This window comes from Rhodnius prolixus, unplaced genomic scaffold, assembly GCF_049639745.1.
Source record: "Rhodnius prolixus isolate KJV_2025 unplaced genomic scaffold, Rpr scaffold_1, whole genome shotgun sequence".
NCBI classification, from domain to species: Eukaryota; Metazoa; Arthropoda; class Insecta; order Hemiptera; family Reduviidae; genus Rhodnius; species Rhodnius prolixus.
Window position 1 is genome coordinate 59,342,298 of NW_027411581.1, and position 22,084 is coordinate 59,364,381.

General features: G+C 35.0%; 1 protein-coding gene across 4 annotated transcripts in view; it reads left to right on the forward strand.

The window, feature by feature from the left end:
* Positions 1 to 607: 607 nt before the first annotated feature.
* The window catches only part of mgl (low-density lipoprotein receptor-related protein megalin), a 635,024-nt gene continuing 613,547 nt past the window's right edge, over positions 608 to 22,084 (forward strand). For all 4 annotated transcript variants that reach the window (XM_074120029.1, XM_074120036.1, XM_074120039.1 and 1 more), the window contains exon 1: positions 608 to 1,017. In XM_074120029.1, coding sequence (XP_073976130.1) covers positions 963 to 1,017 — 55 coding nt within the window. In that variant the 5' untranslated portion in view covers positions 608 to 962. The remainder of the gene's footprint in view (positions 1,018 to 22,084) is intronic.

Consider the following 22,084-nt stretch of genomic DNA (forward strand, 5'->3'; position numbering starts at 1 on the left):
ACATTTAACAGCACGTGGAATTCTTTGATTTATCTATTTTTTTTAAAAATCTTACTCTAGGTTATCATTTTGAAGTGATTATTGAACATTTAACAGTTATCATACCCACCTTATCTTCTTACCACAGCATTTAATCATTTCTTTAACGAAAAAATATGACAAAAAGTTTGGCAAAATCATTAACTAGGTAGTTTGCAGTCAAGAGTTCAGGTTTTTTGATTAATTTAATTAAGTTAAAAGAGTCGCCAAAAAAAAAAAATATATAGAAAAGTTAGAATCAAACTACAGCCATTGTGATTCTAGAAAGAAATTTAAAACCTACAAAACTATAAAAAAAATTAACTGTTTTTATGAACTGAAAAAAAGAAATCAAGAAAGAAGAGATAGAGAGCAAACAAAATGAAAGCATTAGAGAATCAAGAAAGTCTGTGTGCAAGAAAGAAAGAACGATTGTATGCACGCGCACCATTCAGACCGCCAAACGATTGGCGGTGAAGGTAAAACAGCCCAAAGTACCAGTACAAAGATGAGGTGGTAGAATTTAGTAAGCAGCTCACAAGGTGGCAGCATCATCGCGCAATATACTACTGGTTGAGCGTGTTCAGTTTAGTTTAGTCCGGGTACGTTCAGGTAGTGAACTGTTTCGTCAGTCTGAAAAGAAAATTAGTAGTTATTACACTCAAAAGATAAATATTTATATAAATATTCAAAATAAAATAAAGTTTTCTTTTTTTTTTTTAGAATTCTGTTTTCTAGTTTGTTTTCTTTTTTTGAAAGTTTTTTCTTTTATTGCAACAAAAAAAAAAGAGTTTAATTAGTTGAAATTATAAAAGAAAAGTGAGTGAAATTTTAATTGAAAGCACCGAAAATTTTTCAAATTTGGTTACAAAAAAAAGAAAAGAGAGAGAAGATAACTTTGAAATAGTGATGTTTTTGTGATGAATGTGTGAATAGAAGAGATTATGAGGATTTTAGCCCTTTCTTGGGCTTTTCTAGCCCTTTGGATCGCAATTACAGGTACTTAGTTTTCTCTTTGGATATAAATTTTTAAAAATATAATATATATATTCCAAGCCGGATTAGAAATCTGGAATAGGATAGCACGTGGAACTTTTTGTTGTTTTGTGATCAGTTTTTAAGTGGAACAAGTGCAGATTTCTCTTCATATTCGTGTGAGATAAAAACTATTGTTCTTTTTGTTCTGTTTTGTTGGTTTTTATGTTCTCTTGTTTTGTGTTAATATTATTATTTTATTGGCTTTTTTTTTTCGGTATTTAAATTGGTAAAAAACTCGATACCAGAATTTAACTTCTTTTATTCATATTTTACAGTAATACGCTAGCAATATTTATTATTTTGTGCATTAATCGATTGTATAGTTGAAAGACATTCCACAGGTTTCACAGCCCCATTTTAAAAATTTACAATTCCCTTTAATTTGGACATTTAAATTTATTTTCTGTAAAATGTGTAACATGATTTTTTTTTTTTTTTGCATTTAATGTGCTTTTGCTATTTTATTGTTCTACCAATAAGCGGAGCCATTGCCATCGTGTTAAGACTTTCACCGGAGCCACACGTTTTATTTGGTCCCATTAGTTGAAAACAAAAAGAATTGGTAACTTAAGAATGGTCTGTATCTATGTGAACATTCTAGGCTACAAAACGAGAAATAAAAAAAAAAAAAAAAATCACAGAACCTTTAAACCCTATAACCATGTTTTGATGTTCCCATGCAACCAATCAGAGCTTAAGTAATCAAAGTTCAAAGCAAGTACAACTTAACTTGAATAGTTTTTTTCTTCTTCTTCTTCTTTGTTTCTCTTTAATTTGATTGGCTGCTTTTACTCCAAAGTGGTTACATCGATTATTTATCTTTCAAATCAAAAGCATTTATCGCGCGACATTTGGTTCGAAACATTTTCCCAGGTGAATTCGATAAAAGCCTTCCTTTTTTTTTTCTGTAGCAGATGATTGTTGTTAGCTTTTAATGTCAAGTTATATATTTTCAGCTGGCTGCAAAAATTTTGCCCCGGATTTTGAGTACTCCAGGATAGAGTACTTTGGACTCTCCCATTCTGTGGTGTTGTATCAGTTTATTGAATCTTTTTCTATCTTTATATTATTAGTGAGAATTCAGTATTATAGACTAAACGTCTAAATTTGGGAAATCCGTTACGTTAGATCCCAATATTGTTCGTGTGAAGAATTCGCACCAGATTTCTCCAATTTTCATTGAAACAATCTTTTTTTTAAAGAAAATCTCTTGCTGTATATATAATACTTTTTCTTTCTTATTCTACTGTTAACATTACTCGCTTTTATTAATATTTATTTGATAAAAATAATTTTTATAATTAAAAAATTGAATAATCTTTAATCGTTTATTTTCTTTACCTAGTTAGTGAAAATTAGTTTTCGCTGTTAAATAAGCATTAAAATGGGTTTTCATTTTTCTTTTTTCATAAAAAAAAAATACTTGGCGTTGTTTTTAAATTCTATTTTTCCCTTTTCTACGAAAATTAAAGATATATTTTGCATATTTTAATTTACCTTAATTAACAAGTTATAAAAGAAGTACTTTTTTTTTTTTTTTGGCGGCCGGCAATTTGAACAACAGGTGCCGGCTGCCCCTTCTCTTCTTTCAACATCTGTCTGTCGGTCTGTCACTGGGTTTTTCCCGGTTGTCCGTCTTCTAAGATCTATTTTTGATATAATTTTAAGTCAGTGTGACCTTCTTCAACTTGACCCAAAACGAAGATATTGGGCAGGAGGAAATATTTTTATCTAATTACTATGCATATATTTATGTATTTATTATGTGTGTTGTAGGCGCGTTATAAATAAACAACCTGTTGATATTTATCTCCAATTAAAATTTGGAAAAGTTAAGTTTTATACGATTTAGATTCAACCAGGAAAAATGATACCTTAATGTTTTTTATAGAATCATCAGTTGGAAATTTCGAAGATTTTTCATTTTCAACATATACACAAACAGATATTAGGCTAAAAATGTTTTCGCGTAAACATCGGATCTTAAAAAAAGAAAAAAAGGCTGAAATTTGAATTAATTTACAAATTATTGAATGTTTCGTCTTCAATTTGATTTATATGTACGTTGTTGGTTGAAGTTTGATGTATAATGAAATGTATTAGTTCAAAGGTCATTTTTAACTTATTTATTTTTTATAACAAGACTTATTTAAGCTGCCAAAAATATACGAATGAATTTTTTTACAAATATAAATCCAAACTTCACTAAATCTGACAACTCTCCAGTATCGAAGTCCTTTTCACTAGCGAGCTTTTAATGTGATCAGGGTCGAAATTTTTCCATTATAATTACTTATATTTATCAGCTGATTAACTATTCAAAATTATTTAGAAAGCGCTGGTGACGAGCTGTGATTAAAAGTGTTTATTTCTTCAATGAATTAAAAAAAACACCACGTACCATTCGGTGCCAGTTACGGAAGGAAGGGTTTAAGGTTTCATTCTTCGTAATTGAAGCTTGACCTTGCTAATAGTATTCTTTTCTTGCTTTCAATGTGAGAATTGTTTTCATTTTTTTTTTTAATCCTCCCAACAAACCTTTCATTCATTATGCAGTTACTCATAACGAAATGCATTTTTTAATTTTATTACTACAAAATTTAGTGATATTTACCAAGTCTTTGAACGTTATTAATGAAATCGAAGTTCACCAAAAAAAAATCTATTCTAGCAAAGTGTTTCAAAGTTATAGAAATAGTTGTGATTTATCATTTATAACTTTAATTTTCTTAGTTTTTCTAATTTAGAGGAAAATTCTGTCACCAATACTGTGAAGTTGTAATCCAGGTTAGCGGGTAACTGGAACTTATAAGGGTCAGATTCTGTAGCCTATTGGGTTTGTGACGTACTTTTTTTTTTGCATCGTTTGCACATACTGTTATAATTTCACCTAAGTTGGTAATCTTTGGTCATTTGTAGTCGGAGTTTATTTTTATATTGATTGTCCATAATTTCCACATAAAGTGAGACTTGTGAGAATAACTTTAGGTTAATATTGTTGTTCATTCTTTTTGGCGACTGATTCATAGTTTCAATAGAATGAAAAAATAATTGCCTTTTTCAGTCGTGATACATTTATTCTGCCGAGCTTTCGACCTAGGGACTAGGTCACATCTTCAGGGCTAGTTTACAAAGTAATATTTTTACATTTACAGGGTTGGTGTGGTCTTCTGTCTTGTCCGATCGACAGACCGATCACACTCAGTCCATGAACAGACAAGACAGAAGACCACACCAACCCTGTAATGTAAAAATATTACTTTGTAAACTAGCCCTGAAGATGGACCTAGTCTCTAGGTCGAAAGCTCGGCAGATTAAATGTATCACGACTGAAATGGCAATTATCTGTTCATCCTATTTAGGTTAATACTTAGTAATTTTGGTTGAGCCTATTTATGAATATTAAAACTGTCCGGTAGGACAGTTGTATAGATTAGATTGCTTAAGACGGGCGGTTCCACCAAAAAAAAGGGGAAGGAACGCAGGCAATCCTAATGCCCATTGTTCCCCGCCCACCTCTCATCTCATGAGAGATACCGGGGTTTAAAAGAAAAACAAATCCGGCTAAAAGTTGCCAGATGCTAATATAGTAACCTAAAAAAGTAGCAACAGGGCACTAGGGAGCTTGACGAATCAATCGCCCAGTGCACTGAATAAACCTAGAGAGTTCGTTAAGATTACCAGATGCTACAATCTCCGGTAGGGAGACATTTGACCTTCCGAAGACGAGGAATCTAGTTTTAGAATAAACTGGGCACACCTCAACGAAGTGCCTCACAGTTTTATCGGACTCACCACAGCCAGCACAATTTGGCGACTGGATAAGGCCGCATTTAAAAAGATGATACGCTAAATTCGCATGTCCACTCAACACCTGAACCAACTGGCGGATCCGAAACCTGCTAGGGACAGTTGTATAAGGGTTGATCGTAAAAAAACTGCACGAAGAAGCGTAACGTTGAAAAACACCCAACTTTGACAATTTTTTTCTCTATAAAAGATAAAATTGTCATATTTTCTTTAAAATATAAAACAAATCTTTGTTTCTAAGTAAATCCAATACAAGATCATGATGCTGCTATTTCTTTAACACAATCTTGTGACTACATTTTTTCGTTCTGTATTGCTCATCTTTTTTGGTGATTAATTCATTCTTCCAAAAGGAAGGAAGTTTATTGCCAATTTCAGTAGTTATTGTTTAATTTTTTGGTCAAGCTTCCGTCTTCGGGATTAGGTCATCTTCAGCGCTGTGGATCATAACTTTTCCATATCACAATTACGTTTATTTGAGTTATATAAATATAATATACATCATTCTATTTCTCTTTATATTATTATTATTATTTTTTAAATGATTTAAGGCGCGTCAGCATCTAAGGTTATTGGCGCCCGGAGCTTTTTTCAGTGCACTGCCGGCCTCCAGACAGTGTTACAGACAACACTGTCCATCACCGGACTGTGAGCTGTAAGAAGCTCCTAGGAAGAGAAAATCTAAGGGTCAGCAGCTGGATTCGAACCCGAAACCTCCGCGTGGGTATCCAATAAGCTAACCGCATAGCTAATCCCTTCCCTTTATTATTATTATTGGGCGATTACTTTCCTTTATATATCCATATTATGAAAATTGTAATCTATTCCTGTAGAACATATGATCCACATCCCCGATGATGACATAATCCCTAGGTCGACAGCTTGGCAAATGATAATTTCAAAATTATGACTGAAATTTTCAAATTTCTCTTTATAAATTTCTAACCTTCTTTCTTGGTCTCTATCACCTCCTTCTTGCTTTGCCCTTGTTATTAATCTCTGAATTTTTTTGAAATTAAATATTTCTAATAATTCTGAAAGTAATAAATAGAATATTATCTGTTATCCTTCCAGAAATTGAAGCAAATTTGGCATTGTGACGTGTAGAGGATGTAATTATAGCAAAAAGAGCCAGCTCTATCTCTCTCAAGATGTGTATTTTCTTAGGTGATGTAATTGAAAAATTGTTCTGAGAAATTGCATTACCTAGTTTACTTGTTTTTTTTATGCAGCCACTTTGACGTCACATTTCTTGGTAGTCATTTCAACATAATGCATATTTCTATCAATTGCATAAGGGCTTGGGTGGGGGGGAGGGAAATCTGTTGCTAACAGGACCGGGATCTTAACGTTTTCTCTTTAAACTTCTGATTTTTTACTCAAAATGGTTGGCATCAATATGGGTTCAGTATTATATCAAAAGAACTGTAGAGAGAATTATGAAGCCCCAAAACTGCTTGATGGAATCATTTTTTATGTCAAGAAGTCGAAAACTAAATGATAGTGTAGGCGATTTAGAAATACTAAAAGGAAGTACAAGAGATACACGATTTTTTCAAACTTGGTATTTAAGGCGCGTCAACATCTGAGCTTATTGGCATCCGGTGCTTTTTTTCAGTGCACTGCTGGCCTGCGGTCAGTGTTCTCTTGTTACAGACAACACTGTCCATCACCGGATAGTGAGGTGTAAGAAGCTCCTATGCAGAGAACATCTAAGGACCAGGTTCGAACCCAGGAACTCCGCGTTAGAATCCAATACGTTAACCGCATCCTTTCTAGGCTTATCCCCTTCCTTACCCTCATTTTTATTGTTATAAAAGTGATAAAACCCTGTACCATCCAATAAAATTGTACTTTACAGGAAAGTGTAACTATCCTAAAATTGCAAAAATCCTAAAAATCGAGTAGTTTTTTTTTTAGAAAATTGCAAGAAATTGAATTAATGTAAAATGTTATTTCCGGTTTGGGAAATTTGGTTTGCTCAGTCTCGTCGAATTCCATGGGGAATATGCAGTCATAAATTAATTTTATATTTATGTATGCATGTATTCACTTATGCATACCATCAATGGCTTTTCACACGAATTCCTGTAAATATTTTTCCGGACTGAAACCTTTTCATTGAAAATTCAACAAGATCACCGTAATAGTTTTTCTTACAGGGTTTTCCTACTGTTTTTTTTTTTCTCCTTTTGGTAATAAAGTTACAACGGAAATTCATAAGAGCATGTTTACTGTATCGATCATCTCGACAATGTGTCCAACGTATTTTTGTTTTCATACTGTGCACCAGATTCAAATAAAGACCTCTTCCGCTTTTAGGCTTTTCTTCTGGAAAACTGTTTATAGTTTCTCAGAAAAGGGCTCTTCTACTGTTTAAAAGAAATTCATTGGATATCACGCTGAAAAACTGAAAACTCTCATTACAATGCCATTTTCTGTGAACAAACTTGATTTCTGCAGTACTCCATTTGGCACTGGTTACAGTGAAGCTGTCTGTGCGATGTCAATTAATATTGAGAAGTTTACTGATATTCCAAAATTAAGGATAATTGGCTCACCAGAAGTACGGTTTTACAAAATTAAATTCCAAAACCGGAAGTAGTATTTTACTAAAAGTTTATTTATTTTCTTGAGATTTTTGCAAAAAAAAGCCTTCTACGTTTTTCTCTAAATGTGCAAATAGATCTATTACGTTTGTTTGAAATAGCCTTCCGAGAAGATTCATTTTAGTTTTCACGATGGAAATTCTGTGTTTTTAAATTCAGAGTTTGGGAAAATGTAAAAGTAAGAACAATTGTTCTTACAATGTAAAAGTAAGAAGAAAAGAAGGTCATATGAGTGTTATTCCATTGGCCTTAAAGACCCAATAGTAGACTGTCAATAGTGTCGCTTAGTTTCCAATCAGGATCCTAAACAGTTTGAGTGTAACACGGAAGTTGAACATTAGTAAAGACTTGTTCCTGTTTTTGGCCTTACTGTTAGTCGTACTTTCTTAACTTTTTTTTTGTACTAGTGAGAGAAGTGGGTTCAATGTGGGTCCTCGTAGAGAGTGTGATGGCGGCTTGCCCACACGCGCACCGTCGGGGGGGCAGGTAGGGCTTTAGGCGGGGGAGGTAGGAGTCTCTTCTATTTACCGTTACCTTTGCTCGTTTAACGGGGCCTTCTTTCTCTCTCGTTCCCTCTTCGTCGCTCAGTCCTTCTCTCTCTTTCCGCTTCCCACTGCCTTCACTAGAGGTGACTAGAGGAAAGAGATATAGACGCGCGTGTTCAAAGCAAGAGGAAGGGCGTAACAATTAGGGAAGAAGAGAAGTGTTACTCACTATTTCTTCCACTTCTTCGTCGGATGGGCTAAAAAAGAAGTAAGAAGAACTGGAGCCAGTTGGCACCAAATATACGCTTGCCGGTCTTGTGCTGGTCTCGGGTAGAGGTGGAATTCTTCTCTGCTAAAACCACGGCAGACACTTCTCTAACTGTCTCATCTCTATTTTTCGGTGTCCCTCTGCTCTAAAATGTTTGCCACTAATTCACCTTTAGAAGATGTTCGCGCTCACTTGTTTGCGATCTCAATTTTCCTCCGCTTCCTTCACTTTTCTTACTTCACCTTCTTCAAGTTTTACTACAATCACCGCCACCATTCTCTGTCCGTCCGTAACAACTTCTTATTGTTCTAATCTGTAACACCTTCTCAATTTCTCACTCACCCTTTCAATTTTATCCGCAGTTCACCCGGAGTCTTAAATTGGAAAAGCGCTTCTCTGATTAAATTTCATGATTAAATAAAAGCCTAACGCTTAAATCACTTATTTTTTTTTTGGAATTTACCCAAGTTTCACTTTCCCAGAGCAGTTTTTCTGTTTTGAATATCCACCGGAAGTGAGTACCCGTTTTGAGTTGTCTTTGAGTGGTCAGTGAAAGTAAAAAAACTGAAAATATGGTAACCGCTAATTCTATAATTTTGTTTTTTTTTTAATTATCATCTGAGGTCCCAGCATCAATATTTTCTTCAAAATCACCAGCAAGAAGGGCAAAAACTTACAAGTTTTGGGTTATCTAAGGAATTAGGTTGATTCCATTTAATTTCAAAGTCAGATTATGTTCACTACCTTCGTTGATAGTTGATAGTTGAGCTAGAGAAAGTTGTTTTGTAGCAGTGTATGTGTGTAGTGGCAAAATGTTGTTTGTGATGTTCGGCTGGGATACCCGCAAGCAAAGGTCCTTGAAAAACTCCATTTCCCCCTTTAGGCGATTAACTGCGATAACATCTTTTTACTCTCAGTTATACACACTCGCACACTTGTAGCAAAATAAACACCATATTAGCTGCCGATGAGGACATCCGTGGTACTTGCGCAACGTAAATATTATTATTACATTAAACTATAAAATTATGCAAATTGGGGGGGCTAGTAAATGTAATTAGGTTAGTTTCCAACTAGGCTTTTGGTGATTGGCTAGCATGATAGAACTTTGGGGGTCACAAAATCCTGGCAATACCCCCAGAGTTTTATTCCAATTCTATTTAACTGGGGGAACACACGGTTTGGATGGGGAATCAGAACCCTCTAGATTGTATAACGGATCTTTACTGGTGTGTCAACTGTTGAGAAATAATGAGGGCAGGTAATGTTTGAGGCATGATGTGTGGGTAGCGCAGGTAACAAGCGCTCTTTGTCAGTGTTCAGTAGTACACTTGAAGAAGCCATTGATGAATGCTTGATAAGGGATATAAACTGAAACATTTAGGGCCATTCATGGTCTTCTATGGGCACTTTTTTGGATTTCCCTGTATTGGCCATAAATCCAAATGGAATTTCCAAAAGTAGAAAAAGTTGTTTTAAGCTTATTGAAAGTGTGAAACCGTAAGTAGTTTTTTTACGGGACTTAATTTTGCCCAAATTAGAACATGATTATGGTACTTTACGGTGATGCTAGTCAAATTTGATAAAAAAGGACCATGAAATCTCCCAACATTAAATACAGTACAACCTCGGTTAACCGGGATCATGTTGAGTCATCATAAGTACATCTGGATTGGCGCCGAAACAAAAGTTAATTTTCGGTGGTGACAGGAAAATTTTTTGTCTTCCGATGTAACATTAATTGTAGGCGTGGCAGCAACTCTTTTATACCTGATTTTCTTGAAGGGTCATTATGTATGTACGTATGTATGTAAAAACCCAAAATTATGGTGCCATTAGTACTGAATTTCTTGGGATTTACAAAAGATCTTACAAAAGACCATGGGTTTTACGTGTCGTAAATGGTTGATTTTCAACTTCATGGTTATATTGTATTCATTCATATGTACAAATGTACTATGTAATACTGTGTATTCGGTTTAACCGGGATTTCTGTTTTCCCGGGTGGGTATAGCTGGAGGTCAGCTCGGTTAATCGAGGTTGTACTGTATCTCTTAGGGTACGTTCACAACGGAGCTGTGAGCATAGATGATAGCGGAGATGATAGCAGTGATGCATCAGCGCTTATAGAATAACCTAGTACATTCTTATGTGAGCGTGCACAACGAAGCTGCGACTAGTGACTCATACGCGCTGGTATAAACGAGCATAGATGATAGAATTGAATTTTTCATTTTTCTGCTAGCTGAACTCCAGTATCGGAGCTTCAAAATGGTCGTAGAAAAATTATTTAGTGCTGTCTTTACTCATTATTTTTGGTTATTATTTTATTATTTACTTTTAAACAATATTTTGTTTTTTAAATCGTGCTTACATTTATTTTCATGTGTATTTATTTGTTGTTTTTTTTTTCAATCAAATCATTACTAACCTAAGAGTAATCACTAGTTTTTCTTCTATGGTTATAGGATTTCCATGACAATTTTTCCAAAGTTTTCTTAATTTTGACCTTATTTTTTCTAAAATATAGTCGAATGTGGGTGGACCCATCCTCACATATTCAAAAAAACGATCCGGATAATTTCCAAGTTCCTTATATAAATGGTGAAAATCGCCCAAAGTACTTCGTTTTTTATTTATGGGATGTACATGATATTTTCTAAAGCGTTTTTTCTTTAAAATATACCATTTCGTGGCTGCTGAACATAAAAACTCTTCTTCACTACTCGGGCATGTTGCGTGTATCACAGCTCCGTTGTGCACACTAATCAGCGATTATATTTTACTCTATCAGTTATCATCTCTGCTATCATCTATACTCACAGCTCCGTTGTAAACGTACCCTTAGCGGAGAATAAGATTTTTGGGGAAGATTCTTAGGTGTGAGCTTCTACAGATTCTAGACAGACCCCTGTGTTGCGAGAGTTCTAGGTTGCAGAGTTGATTGGCTCACACCTAGACTTAGTCCCAAAAGGAGACTTTCTGAAAGGTTTTGGTTGGCTGCCCAACATATGTTGCAGCCAGTCAGCCCTTCGTGCAATCCTAGATTAATTGCAGTACTTAATGATAGTCTGCACTATGTCAGTTCGGGCATGTATGATGAAATTATTGACAAGGGGTAAAGAAAAATCAATCAATCAAAGGTTTCACAGAGAATACAAAAGCCAACTCGATGTTGTTTTAAATATTTTTTTTACAGTTAAGCGTAAAACGATCTAATCAAGAGCTGAGCCTTACCGAATTCCGAAATTAAAAATATCTTTGTAACAAAACATTGAATACAAAAACAAAAGTATATTGAAGTTATCTGAGTATAAAAACAATATTAAATTCAATTACTCTACGTAATTACTCTAAAGCTTCATCCGGTAACGCGTACAGAGGTGTTTCTTGAAGAATAATTCAAATATAATTGGTTAGCATATGAAAAACAATTGTTAAAGCTTTTTTTAAAGAAAATAAAAACAAATAAATAACTATGAAAATTGAAAAAAAACGTTTATACTTGTCACTTAAAACGTTCTTTTATTTACTATTCAAAAATATCGATCTATGCGTCAGGTGTGCCATTCAAAAAAAGCAAGATAAATATTGTAATATCTGTCTTTCTCTGTTAGCTGATTGAGTTGATTGGCCATGGCTGTATATGGACTTCGGATGATGTAGAGGTCATACAGTTTTGCTGATCGCTCTTTTGTTCGTACTCATTCAATAAGTTTAGTGGGAGGTTGCGTTTGATGTTAACATCAGTTGATAGATCTCATCCGGTTACTGGACGTAATACAGTTAAAGGTTATATTTCATTTTTGTTTTGTTTCCAATAACTTTCAACTAACACAAAGAAAAAAGAAAAATTAATTAGATTGATGAAGATTTTTCTTATTCACGTTTAGGCTTGGCTTAATTCCAGTTTCTCCTTGAGGATAAGGGATTGTATTCTGCGGTGATTAGAATGTTTTAAAAATGAAACTTGTTTTGAGAAAAGTGGTAAAACCGTAAGATTCTCAGAATGGTTCTTTAGAGGGGACCCAAATACATAGCACCACCGGAAGTCCAAATACAAACCACCTAAATGATCTCAAAAAACGTGACCAACAAGAAGAGATAAGTGCTTACTAGACGTTTAAAGAGTTCAGTTAATTTGGTTTGCCAGAAAAATGCAGTAACCTGAATTAAGGCATTCAGGATAGACACACGTTTCGGAAATTTCTCTCTTCTCTCTTCAGACTCAGAATTTCAAGCTAAGCTCATTAAATGTTTTTTACGGTTACATAAAAGAAAGACCGCTAAATAATAATGAAATGAAACAGAGAGAATATTTACTATCCTTTTTTTCACAGAAGTGTCTTTAATTAAATTCTTTTTTATTAACTTCATTTACTTGCAAACAATGGGTCTACCAAGTAAAGTGTCACTTCCGGTCATCCCTGATTAGAACATTCAGTTCAACCTTTTAGCCTGTTAACCAGGTCTAGAGTGGAAGTCTTCTCTCTTGCAGAAATGCCTTTATTTGGATTTCCTGTAAACTTTTTTTTTTTTAAGGATTTTTCCTCAACCTTGAGGTTTCCTCAGACCAATTTCCCTTCCAACAATGTAGTGCACTGCAGGAACCATAGTTACCCCATTCAATCTATACTATTTCTCCAGTGCAATCTATCTATCACGTCTTGTTCGCACAGCCCTCGTCCAGCCATTAGCTTTCGATACCATTTTGCCACCTGTTCCTAGGGCTGCCTCTTTTCCGCATACCGACGGGCTCCATTGCATCACAGTCTACCTTCTGGCATCCTCAACACGTGGCCTAACCATATGAGTTTCCTTTTTTCCATTTCTTCCGTCACTGTGCTGTGCTTTTCCACTATTTTTCTAATATCCTCCTCTCTCTGAGGTATATTCTCGCGGAACGCCTCCAGAAATCCATTTCAGTCGCCTCTATCTTTTTCTTCATTTTCTTGCTGACTGTCCATGTTTCTGATGCGTAGAGCAAGACGCTTTGAACCAAGTCTTCATGAATATGCTTCTTGGTGCTGATCTGGACATAGCTACTCCATAAGATAGAATTCAGCATTCCAATCGCCTTCCTTGCGCTTGTCACTTTCTTTTCCATATCCATTTCGGATGTTCTGTCCACTTGAAGGTAGGAGCCCAGGTATTTAAAACTGCTGACTTTATTTAATTTTCGGCCATCAATTTCATATTCATTGTGTGGGGATGCAGTCATGTAATTTCCTGTAAATATGTTTCAAATAAACGGTATAGATCTACTCATGTGTAATTTAAAAAAAAGAAAAACGTTTAAACCGTTTTCGTGCAAATCGATTCAAACCGTAACATCGATTTAGAGTACAGTTATTTTCAGTTTGCCAATTTTTAACAAAAAATTTATTGACGAAACTTTCTGGTGGGGCGCCTACAAATATTACTTTTACGCTCTCAAGTTACTGAAAACTGGTCATTTCCCCGCGAAAACTAAATATAAAACAAATCTAAACGATTCTAATTCCAGTTTATCTTAATGAGAAGTAAAATTAAGTAAATTAACGTGTGGAAAGCAGTTTATTTCTGTTTAGTTGGCAGTATTATTGCATTTCACTTCAGTTGGTTTGTAAAAGTTTTGAACCGGATCTATAGATTTAGAAGCGAGGGCAGTTCCGCCACAAACTAGAACTGGTTCTACAGGAACAAGACAAGTTGCAAAGCTCTCTGTAAGTTTATGCAAGCAAGCATCCTTTAATAGACAAAAATGTATATATATTTCTTTGATTTTGTGTCTTTGTTGGATTAAGAATCGAATTTTAAATAGTACTAATTCTTGTAAAAAATTACATTTGGCTGCGCCTTTTTGATAATTATTCACTTTACTTACGTATTATCGCTGTGAGAAGTTGAAAAATTTTTATCAGAATTTCTTAAAATAATTTACCAGCGTTTTTATGGACTTATTTGTCCACTTAGCGCACCACTTTCACTTAAAATGACAAAATTATCGGGAGAGAATTTTACTTTTTGTCAACACTAAATGCAGTTTAGTAGTGTTCAGGATTAAAATTGTTGATTTGAAGTGTATATTGGCGCTTCTTATATTAGCAGTCAGCTTTAACCAAACAAGTCAGTTCAGAATTTCGCTGACACTAAATTCTTCCATATTTCTTATAACAGTATTAACAGCACTAAATAAAAGTTTAACTGGTTACCCCAAACTGAAGGAGCTATTTTCGCAAATTAAACAAAACATGGCGTGAAGACTCATACGACTTTCTCTGACGTCACTTCCTTTTTGCTGTAACTTTTCAGAGTTTTTTTTTTCAAATTACCCTTTTTCAGGAACAATGTAATCCACATTTATTATCAACCAGCTCCAATAATAGATTACAGTGAAATGATACTTTAGGGAGTTAATGTCGGGTATTAAGGTCCAATGGGCATTAAAGTATGTTTTGTAATATCCGGAAGTTGATTATGATTAATAAGGTTCTGCAAACCAGACCAGAACTTTTTTTCTGCCATGTTCTGGTTCTAGTTAGAGCAATTATTTATGTTCTCCCTCTTTTTCTCTCCCTCTACTTATCTCTTTCTCCCTGGCACTACTTGATCTCAGTTCTGATAAATCGAAAAGTAAAGGACTTAAATATTATCGGTGATAGTAAAAGGGTTTTTAGAGCTTTACTCAATAGAACTAAATGCTCTATTCCATTAGAAATACTAGTATCAGAGAAATTTAATCTAGCTTGGAGTTTTACGTTGGAATTTAACGTATTATTGTGCAGTCGTTTATCTCTTTGTTCTTCTTTCTCTCTCTCTCTCTTTCCCCACTCCCCCTCCACTTTCTCATTTAAACGTCATTAATTTTAATCAAATTTATCAAATATGACTGAAATTGGCAGTTATTTTTTCATCCTATTGAAACAATGAATCAGGCACCAAAAATAATGAACAATTATTAACTTTAAGTTCCTGTTGCAGTTCCTTTTTGATTTTCCTTAATTGGACAAATTAATTTGTTTTCAAGTTTCCTAATATTTGGCGCTCTAATCTTCTTGGAAGTCTCAATAGGAGACAATTATTTTTTGCGGAGGGAAACCCCAGTTGTTTTCCACCTTATATAAAGGGATAATTTAGAAAATAGCTTTAATTTGGTCAAGAATAATTGAACGGAAATCTTCTTAACAATATAATTTTTTTTTGTAATTTAGAAGTAAGACTTTGGGTTACGTTCTTACGTAGAACGTTCTTGAATTGAAGATTATCTAAGATTTCTTTACGCAAACTAAGTAAATTTAGTTCTAATAAGGGGGATGTGTGCACGTATATAAGAAGGTGCAGTAGTAGTGCGTAGTAGATTTGTATAAATTTATTTTAGTAGGCGGCATGGTAGCCGAGCGGTTAGAGGCGAGACCTGTGAAGCTAATATGTAATGTGGTACTGGGTTCGATTCCCGGTCTTAGGCCTTGGATTTTATTTAATAGTTAATACAAGAAATTCTATAGTAAAGTATGTTTGCTAGTTGCCTCCGTCCACGACACCTAATTGGTAGTAGGAAGTTAAGCCCCGCCTGAAAAAACAGGCGATTACCTTACTACTTACTTTACAAATGTATTTTTAGTAGTAATAATGAATTTTGGTTAGCGCACTGAACACCGACGCGGAGGTACCGGGTTTGAATCCAGCTGCAGACTCTTAGATTTTCTCTTCCTAGGAGCTTCTTACAGCTAACTGACCAGTGATGGACAGTGTTGTCTGTAACGAGAGAACACTGTCCGGAGGCCGGCAGCGCACTGAAAAAAAGCTTCGGGCGCTAATAACCTTTGATGTTGACGCGACTTAAGTCATTAAAAAGAAATAAATTATGAAAAAATTGTGCTGTGCATGTAAATATGTAATTAAAGCTCTTCGGTTTTACTGCGTACATAAATTGCCCGGATAGATTGCAGCTAAATGGAATTGCAAGTCAGTTGAACTAGGACTACTACGTTCCTGAAGTGGTTCCTGTTTTTAAGAGTAACGATCTGGAGAATGGCACGAATCAAGGAAACGCACATCTCCTCGCCTACTGGATCGACAACTTAAGAGGAAATGTGTGCGAACCAAGTTCCCTAACTTCAGCACCACCTCACCTAGCTGTACAAAGTGCTGTGTTGGTGGATGCATTTAGGAGCTGAATAGGAGGAGCCATTCAATCAGTGATTATAATAGTAATCATAGCTGGGGTTTCTGGAGTAAAGCCTCTAATAGCCTTAAACAGCTGATGCGCTATAAACAAAAAAACTAATATTAATAAGGTAGAATTTCGTGCCCTATTAGTGTTTCTGGACTAAGCTTAGCACTGTATCTAGATTATCTCACTGAAGGCATCCTGAAGCCTGAAACTGGTCGACGATTAATAAAAAAAAGGTCAACAGAAATCACTGAAAAGCTGTTTCCGGCTTTACGTACTCATCAATAATAAAATCTATTTACTTCTAAATTCAGTAGTTCAAAAGCCTTGTTTTAGTTTTCTCATAGTTAAGGCAAAAAAAAAATTGTTTAAACTTTGCCAGTTTCATTGCAGTGAAGCACAATTAGTTTAGGCTTTAAAGCTTCTAAATTTTTGGAAGCAATATATTTTTGTTTTATACCTGCACTGGATTCCTTTTTGTATTGTCACACCCAGGGTATAAAAGTTTTGGCGTCGTCAGAACTATTGTATAAAAAGATGGGTATAAAAAGTTTGCTCTTGTATTTTATTTATTTATTTTTTTATATTTTTTTGTTTGTTTGTTTGACTGTTTTATTCATATAAATCCAATTGCAGGGGAGAAAGAAAGTCTCCATTGTTATTTATTTTAAGTCCCCAGAGAGATTTCCGTTCTAAAAAAACAAGTTTCCTTTGCCATATACCGGAACTCCATGATCTACAGAATGTAATACAATGCCATTTGAATTTTTATATCTGCAGTAAATCCGCAAGATATTTACACTCAGTATGTGTATTTCTGGTTTGTTTATATAGTTTTTGAATAGTTCTAGGGTTATTAGTGATTAATCTGCTGCGTAGAATATTTTCTTTCGTTCTTTCGTTGATGTGGTAGATAAATGTCCCTGTTATTGCTCATCCGCTGAAGATGGACGAATTTCCAAACTCGAACTAGTACGAAGTAGCTGGCCAATTTTTCTGAGTGAATGATTGGAGGAGGACACAGAATTACTTTTTCACTGTACTTCAAGTCATCCAGTCTCAAAGGCCTTCCTATATTTTTCAACTCCTTAAGTTTAAATCCTCCATCTATTCTCGTAACACTAGATCTCGCTCATCTGATCTCTATATTCCCTCTCACAGTATCTCATCCTTTGACAAATCCTTCCTAATACGTGCTACCACTCTCTGGAACTCCTTACCATCATCTGTCCGCCATGCTCCTGCCCTATCTATCTTTAAATCCCTTCTATTCAGTTATCTCCTTTCTATTCAGCTTCCTCCGAAATTCTAATTGTTTTAATTTATTTCCTTAATTTCTGCTGTTATTTTTATTTTCACTTTTTGTAAATACTTATTTATTTATTTATTTTCTGCTTAATCACAGGCCAAACTGTTAAGGCCTCTATTTGTTCCTGTATTTATTCTTAGGGGACAATTGTCCCAGAATAATAAATTTCTTTTCTATTTCTATTGTGGTTGGCTACAACAGATCATCTTGCACTTGGCTAAGAATCTTTGTTTACCAACTTGATTGAGGGAAGAACCATACTGGGTGACAGGATCTAAAAGCACAAACGCGGATGTCCTGGCAACCTGGCCTTATAAGTTAAAGCTACTAAGACAGCCTAGGAGAGATAATAACACTTGTAAGGGGGGATATGTATTAATTCCTTTCTTACTGGAGCTGTACAGCATTAGAACGGTGACAGATTTCTTCTTCTTCTTGCAGATTCCTTTTTGCAGTTACAGGGTTATCTAAATAAAAATGATATAATTCCATGTTTTCTGCTTAAATTTGCGCTTAAATCTGCTGTATAAAGTGTAATTTTTTATAAATTGGCGACTGCAACGAAATGTGAAGGGGGGTATAGGCTGGCAAGTCTAGGGTAAGTAAAACAGAACAATAGTCAGATGAGAGATCATTAATCGCTTGTATTTCTGTGTGGATGTTTGTAAGTGAAGAGCAGACAAAAAAGTCAAGCAGGTCAGGAAGTTTTCTGAGAGATGTTGGCTGGTGAGTCGGTTGGTTGGAAGATAGAGCAATGAGTCTATTGGAAGTATAATAGTATTAGAGAGCGTCATACCTCGAGGATTTCTCACTCTGCTTCCCCATTGAGGATGCTTTGCGTTGTAATCGCCGCCGGAAAGAAAACGAGGTCCTAAGGATTGGAAGAATCGGTGGAATGGCTCTGAGTTGATTGGGTAGGCAGTAAGCTGCTGAGATAGAGAACTGGAAAGGATTACTGGGTAGAGTGATGGTAGTAGATTGCAAGAAGTTAGTGTGGGTCGCTAGGAGTGTAGTTGTGTTGTATAGTTCTTCTGATTAGCAAGGCGGGGTCCCTCCGAGAGCTGTGTTGTCTGGATGGCCAGTTCTGTGAATAATGTAGTCGTTTATGAAGAAATAGGATCTGCTTGTAAAGTGGTGCAATGTCAATTCTTTTCTCATTGAGAAGAATGTCCAGTTCATGTCCATCCGTGAAGTTAGTCCATTAGCTTTCCAAAGAAGTAATAGTTAAGGAATGTTGAGTGTGAGCCATAGTAATTTTAAAGAAATGTGACTGGGGTCACTCAGTTAGTAAGTGTCGTGGTGACAGGATGGCAGTGAAGGTCGAAATCTCTACACCAATCTGATTATTCTACCTCTAATGATGGATGTAAGTTCGAAACCGGTTAGGGATACAATAAACATGCTGCATACAATAAGCATACAATAAAATCAACCGTACTATTTCAACAACGCGTACCTAATTACATTTTTAAGTCTGACTTCCATTAGAAAGCCTCCGGCTTGAAAAAAGGCTCGAAATGACACTGATTTACTATGATTTTCTTTATAATTGGAAAGATTTTCCAGGAAATTTTGAGTCAAGGAAGTTTTAAGTTAGTTTTTTACGTCTCATTTCGAGTTAGCACCAATTGTATAAACATAGACTAACTCTTCTCAAATTGGTTGGATATATTTTTATGATAAAAATCCTTCATCCTTTATATCCCGTTTAATATTCTGGAGAATTACTACTGTATATTAACATCACTGTCTGGGAAGTTCGAAGCTAGAAGCTGTATAAGATATATGTAGACGTATGAGATTTCCAAGTTCCTAGTTCAGTCTGTATGTGACGGGTCTTTAGACAATAACTACACGAATTAGTTCGTTCGTTTGGAAAGAAAAACTATTTCCCAATAAGTTAGCTTCAATTTTCTTTATGAAAAGATTGATCTCAGTTTCTGGGCGGCTCCAAATTGAACTATATTTTTGTAATTTATTGTATTTATTTATTTTTTAAAAACTAAAATTGCTGGTAAATTGCTGGAGTGACCAATGGTACTGTATATTGGGAATCAAATTGCTGGAGTGACCAATGGTACTGTATATTGGGAATCAAATTGCTGGAGTGACCAATGGTACTGTATATTGGGAATCAAATTGCTGGAGTGACCAATGGTACTGTATATCGGGAATCAAATTGCTGGAGTGACCAATGGTACTGTATATTGGGAATCAAATTGCTGGAGTGACCAATGGTACTGTATATCGGGAATCAAATTGCTGGAGTGACCAATGGTACTGTATATCGGGAATCAAATTGCTGGAGTGACCAATGGTACTGTATATTGGGAATCAAATTGCTGGAGTGACCAATGGTACTGTATATTGGGAATCAAATTGCTGGAGTGACCAATGGTACTGTATATTGGGAATCAAATTGCTGGAGTGACCAATGGTACTGTATATCGGGAATCAAATTGCTGGAGTGACCAATGGTACTGTATATTGGGAATCAAATTGTAATCATCAAAGAATTGATTTTGATAATGAAAAACAAAAAAAAGCGTCAGAATTTCGACAATCATTTTACTAATTAAATGCATTTTTAGTTATTTTGATTTAACTACTTTTTTCCCTGCCTAATCTTACTGAAAATTCATGACGTGTATTTTCGTGAAAAGCTAATAGATTGGCCAATATAACTGAACTGGTAACTGAACCAGATTTCAAATTTGTAATTGTGATTTTTAGTTCTATGTACTGTAATGCTGTGCACCCACAAATTGCAAAACTCACGCAAATTCCTTTAAGACCTTGTAAGGTCCTCAACACGATGCATATCCGGTAAAAAATTGGCAAATCTAATGCAATCGCAGTACTTCCTAGAGGAAGCAGAAAAAGAGAAAGACAAAAAGAAAGTACGGTAGTCTGTGAAGAAAATCGAGATTATCACATGCTTTCTTTTTTTTCCTGACTTGCAGAAGTTTTCCTGAATTTTATAAATAAAGTATTATCTATGGAAAATCCCCCAAGGAGAAGGGGAAATATTCTTAAATGAAAATTCTTTTCACATCTTTTTATTTAATTTATTTCTTTTTTTTTTTTTTGTAAATCTCTTTGTGAAAAGTTTCAGTCGAGCCATTTTTCTTATTATTCCTCTATTTTCCTCATTTTCAAATGTGTTAAACTTTTACTCTTTCCCCAAATCAGAGGTCTTTTTTTGCTTTCTCTTACTTAGGAAAGAAGAAGTATTGTGATCGAGTCAAAGTTTCTATTTTGAGCTTCAACCAGATATTATAACCTTTTACGCTCCCATGTGTTAAAAAAAATAATGTTTTTACAACTTACGTCTGTACGTGTGTGTGTGTGTGTGTATACAGGGTGACCAGAATTATATGCTCCACCCACTTTTTTTTTAAACGGCGGGAAATTTCGAAAAAATAAAAAACACGTATTTAATCATTTTTAGTCTTGTTTATTTTCAGTGATTGACCCATTTTTTTAAACCCCCGTATCTCGAGATACAGCATCCAACTTTGTTTTTTCAAATGGAACGTTATATTTTTTTTGCATATTTTAATAGTATTTTAGCTCCTAAAAAAAACAAAACAAATTTTTTTGAAATCGGTTAGGTTTTTTCAAAAGTTATGGTAATTTAAAATCTGAAAAACAAATTTCAGTTTATTGTCAAAATTACGTTTTTTTTTTTTAAAGAATCTGTTCAAACTGGGCACAACCAACGGATAGGCAAGCCAAAACTCTGGACTCCCACGCTCTGCTTGTAGCAGCACTTATGGTGGCGAAGTCAAGATCTAGGCAGGCTAGAGTTATTCGACGTTCAGATGGTTTATTCAAAAAACGTTTGGTGTGGAGTTTTAGGAAATCAACTAATCGGCCCATACTTCTACAGAGAGAACTTAACTGATGCTAGGTATCTGACTTTTTTTGATAGACCTTTTGCCAGTTCTGCTTGAAGATGTTCCTCTACAACGTCGGCTAGATATGTATTTTCAACAAGATGGTTGCCCGGCACATAATGCGAGTTGTTCGAGGTTATCTGGACAGAATTTTCCATGAAAAGTGCTTAGGGACTCATTGTCCCATCCAATGGCCACTTCGATCTCTGGACTTAACCCCAATGGACTATTTTTTGTGGGGATATCCAAAAAATAGAGTGTACAGTAACCTTAATTCCGTGGCTTCAGTCGATGATCTGAAACGTCGAATAACTCTAACCTGCCTAGATCTTGACTTCGCCACCATAAGTGCTGCTATAAGCAGAGCGTGGGAGTCCAGAGTTTTGGCTTGCCTATCCGTTGATGGTGCCCAGTTTGAACAGATTCTTTAAAAAAAAATAACGTAATTTTGACAATAAACTGAAATTTGTTTTTCATATTTTAAATTACCATA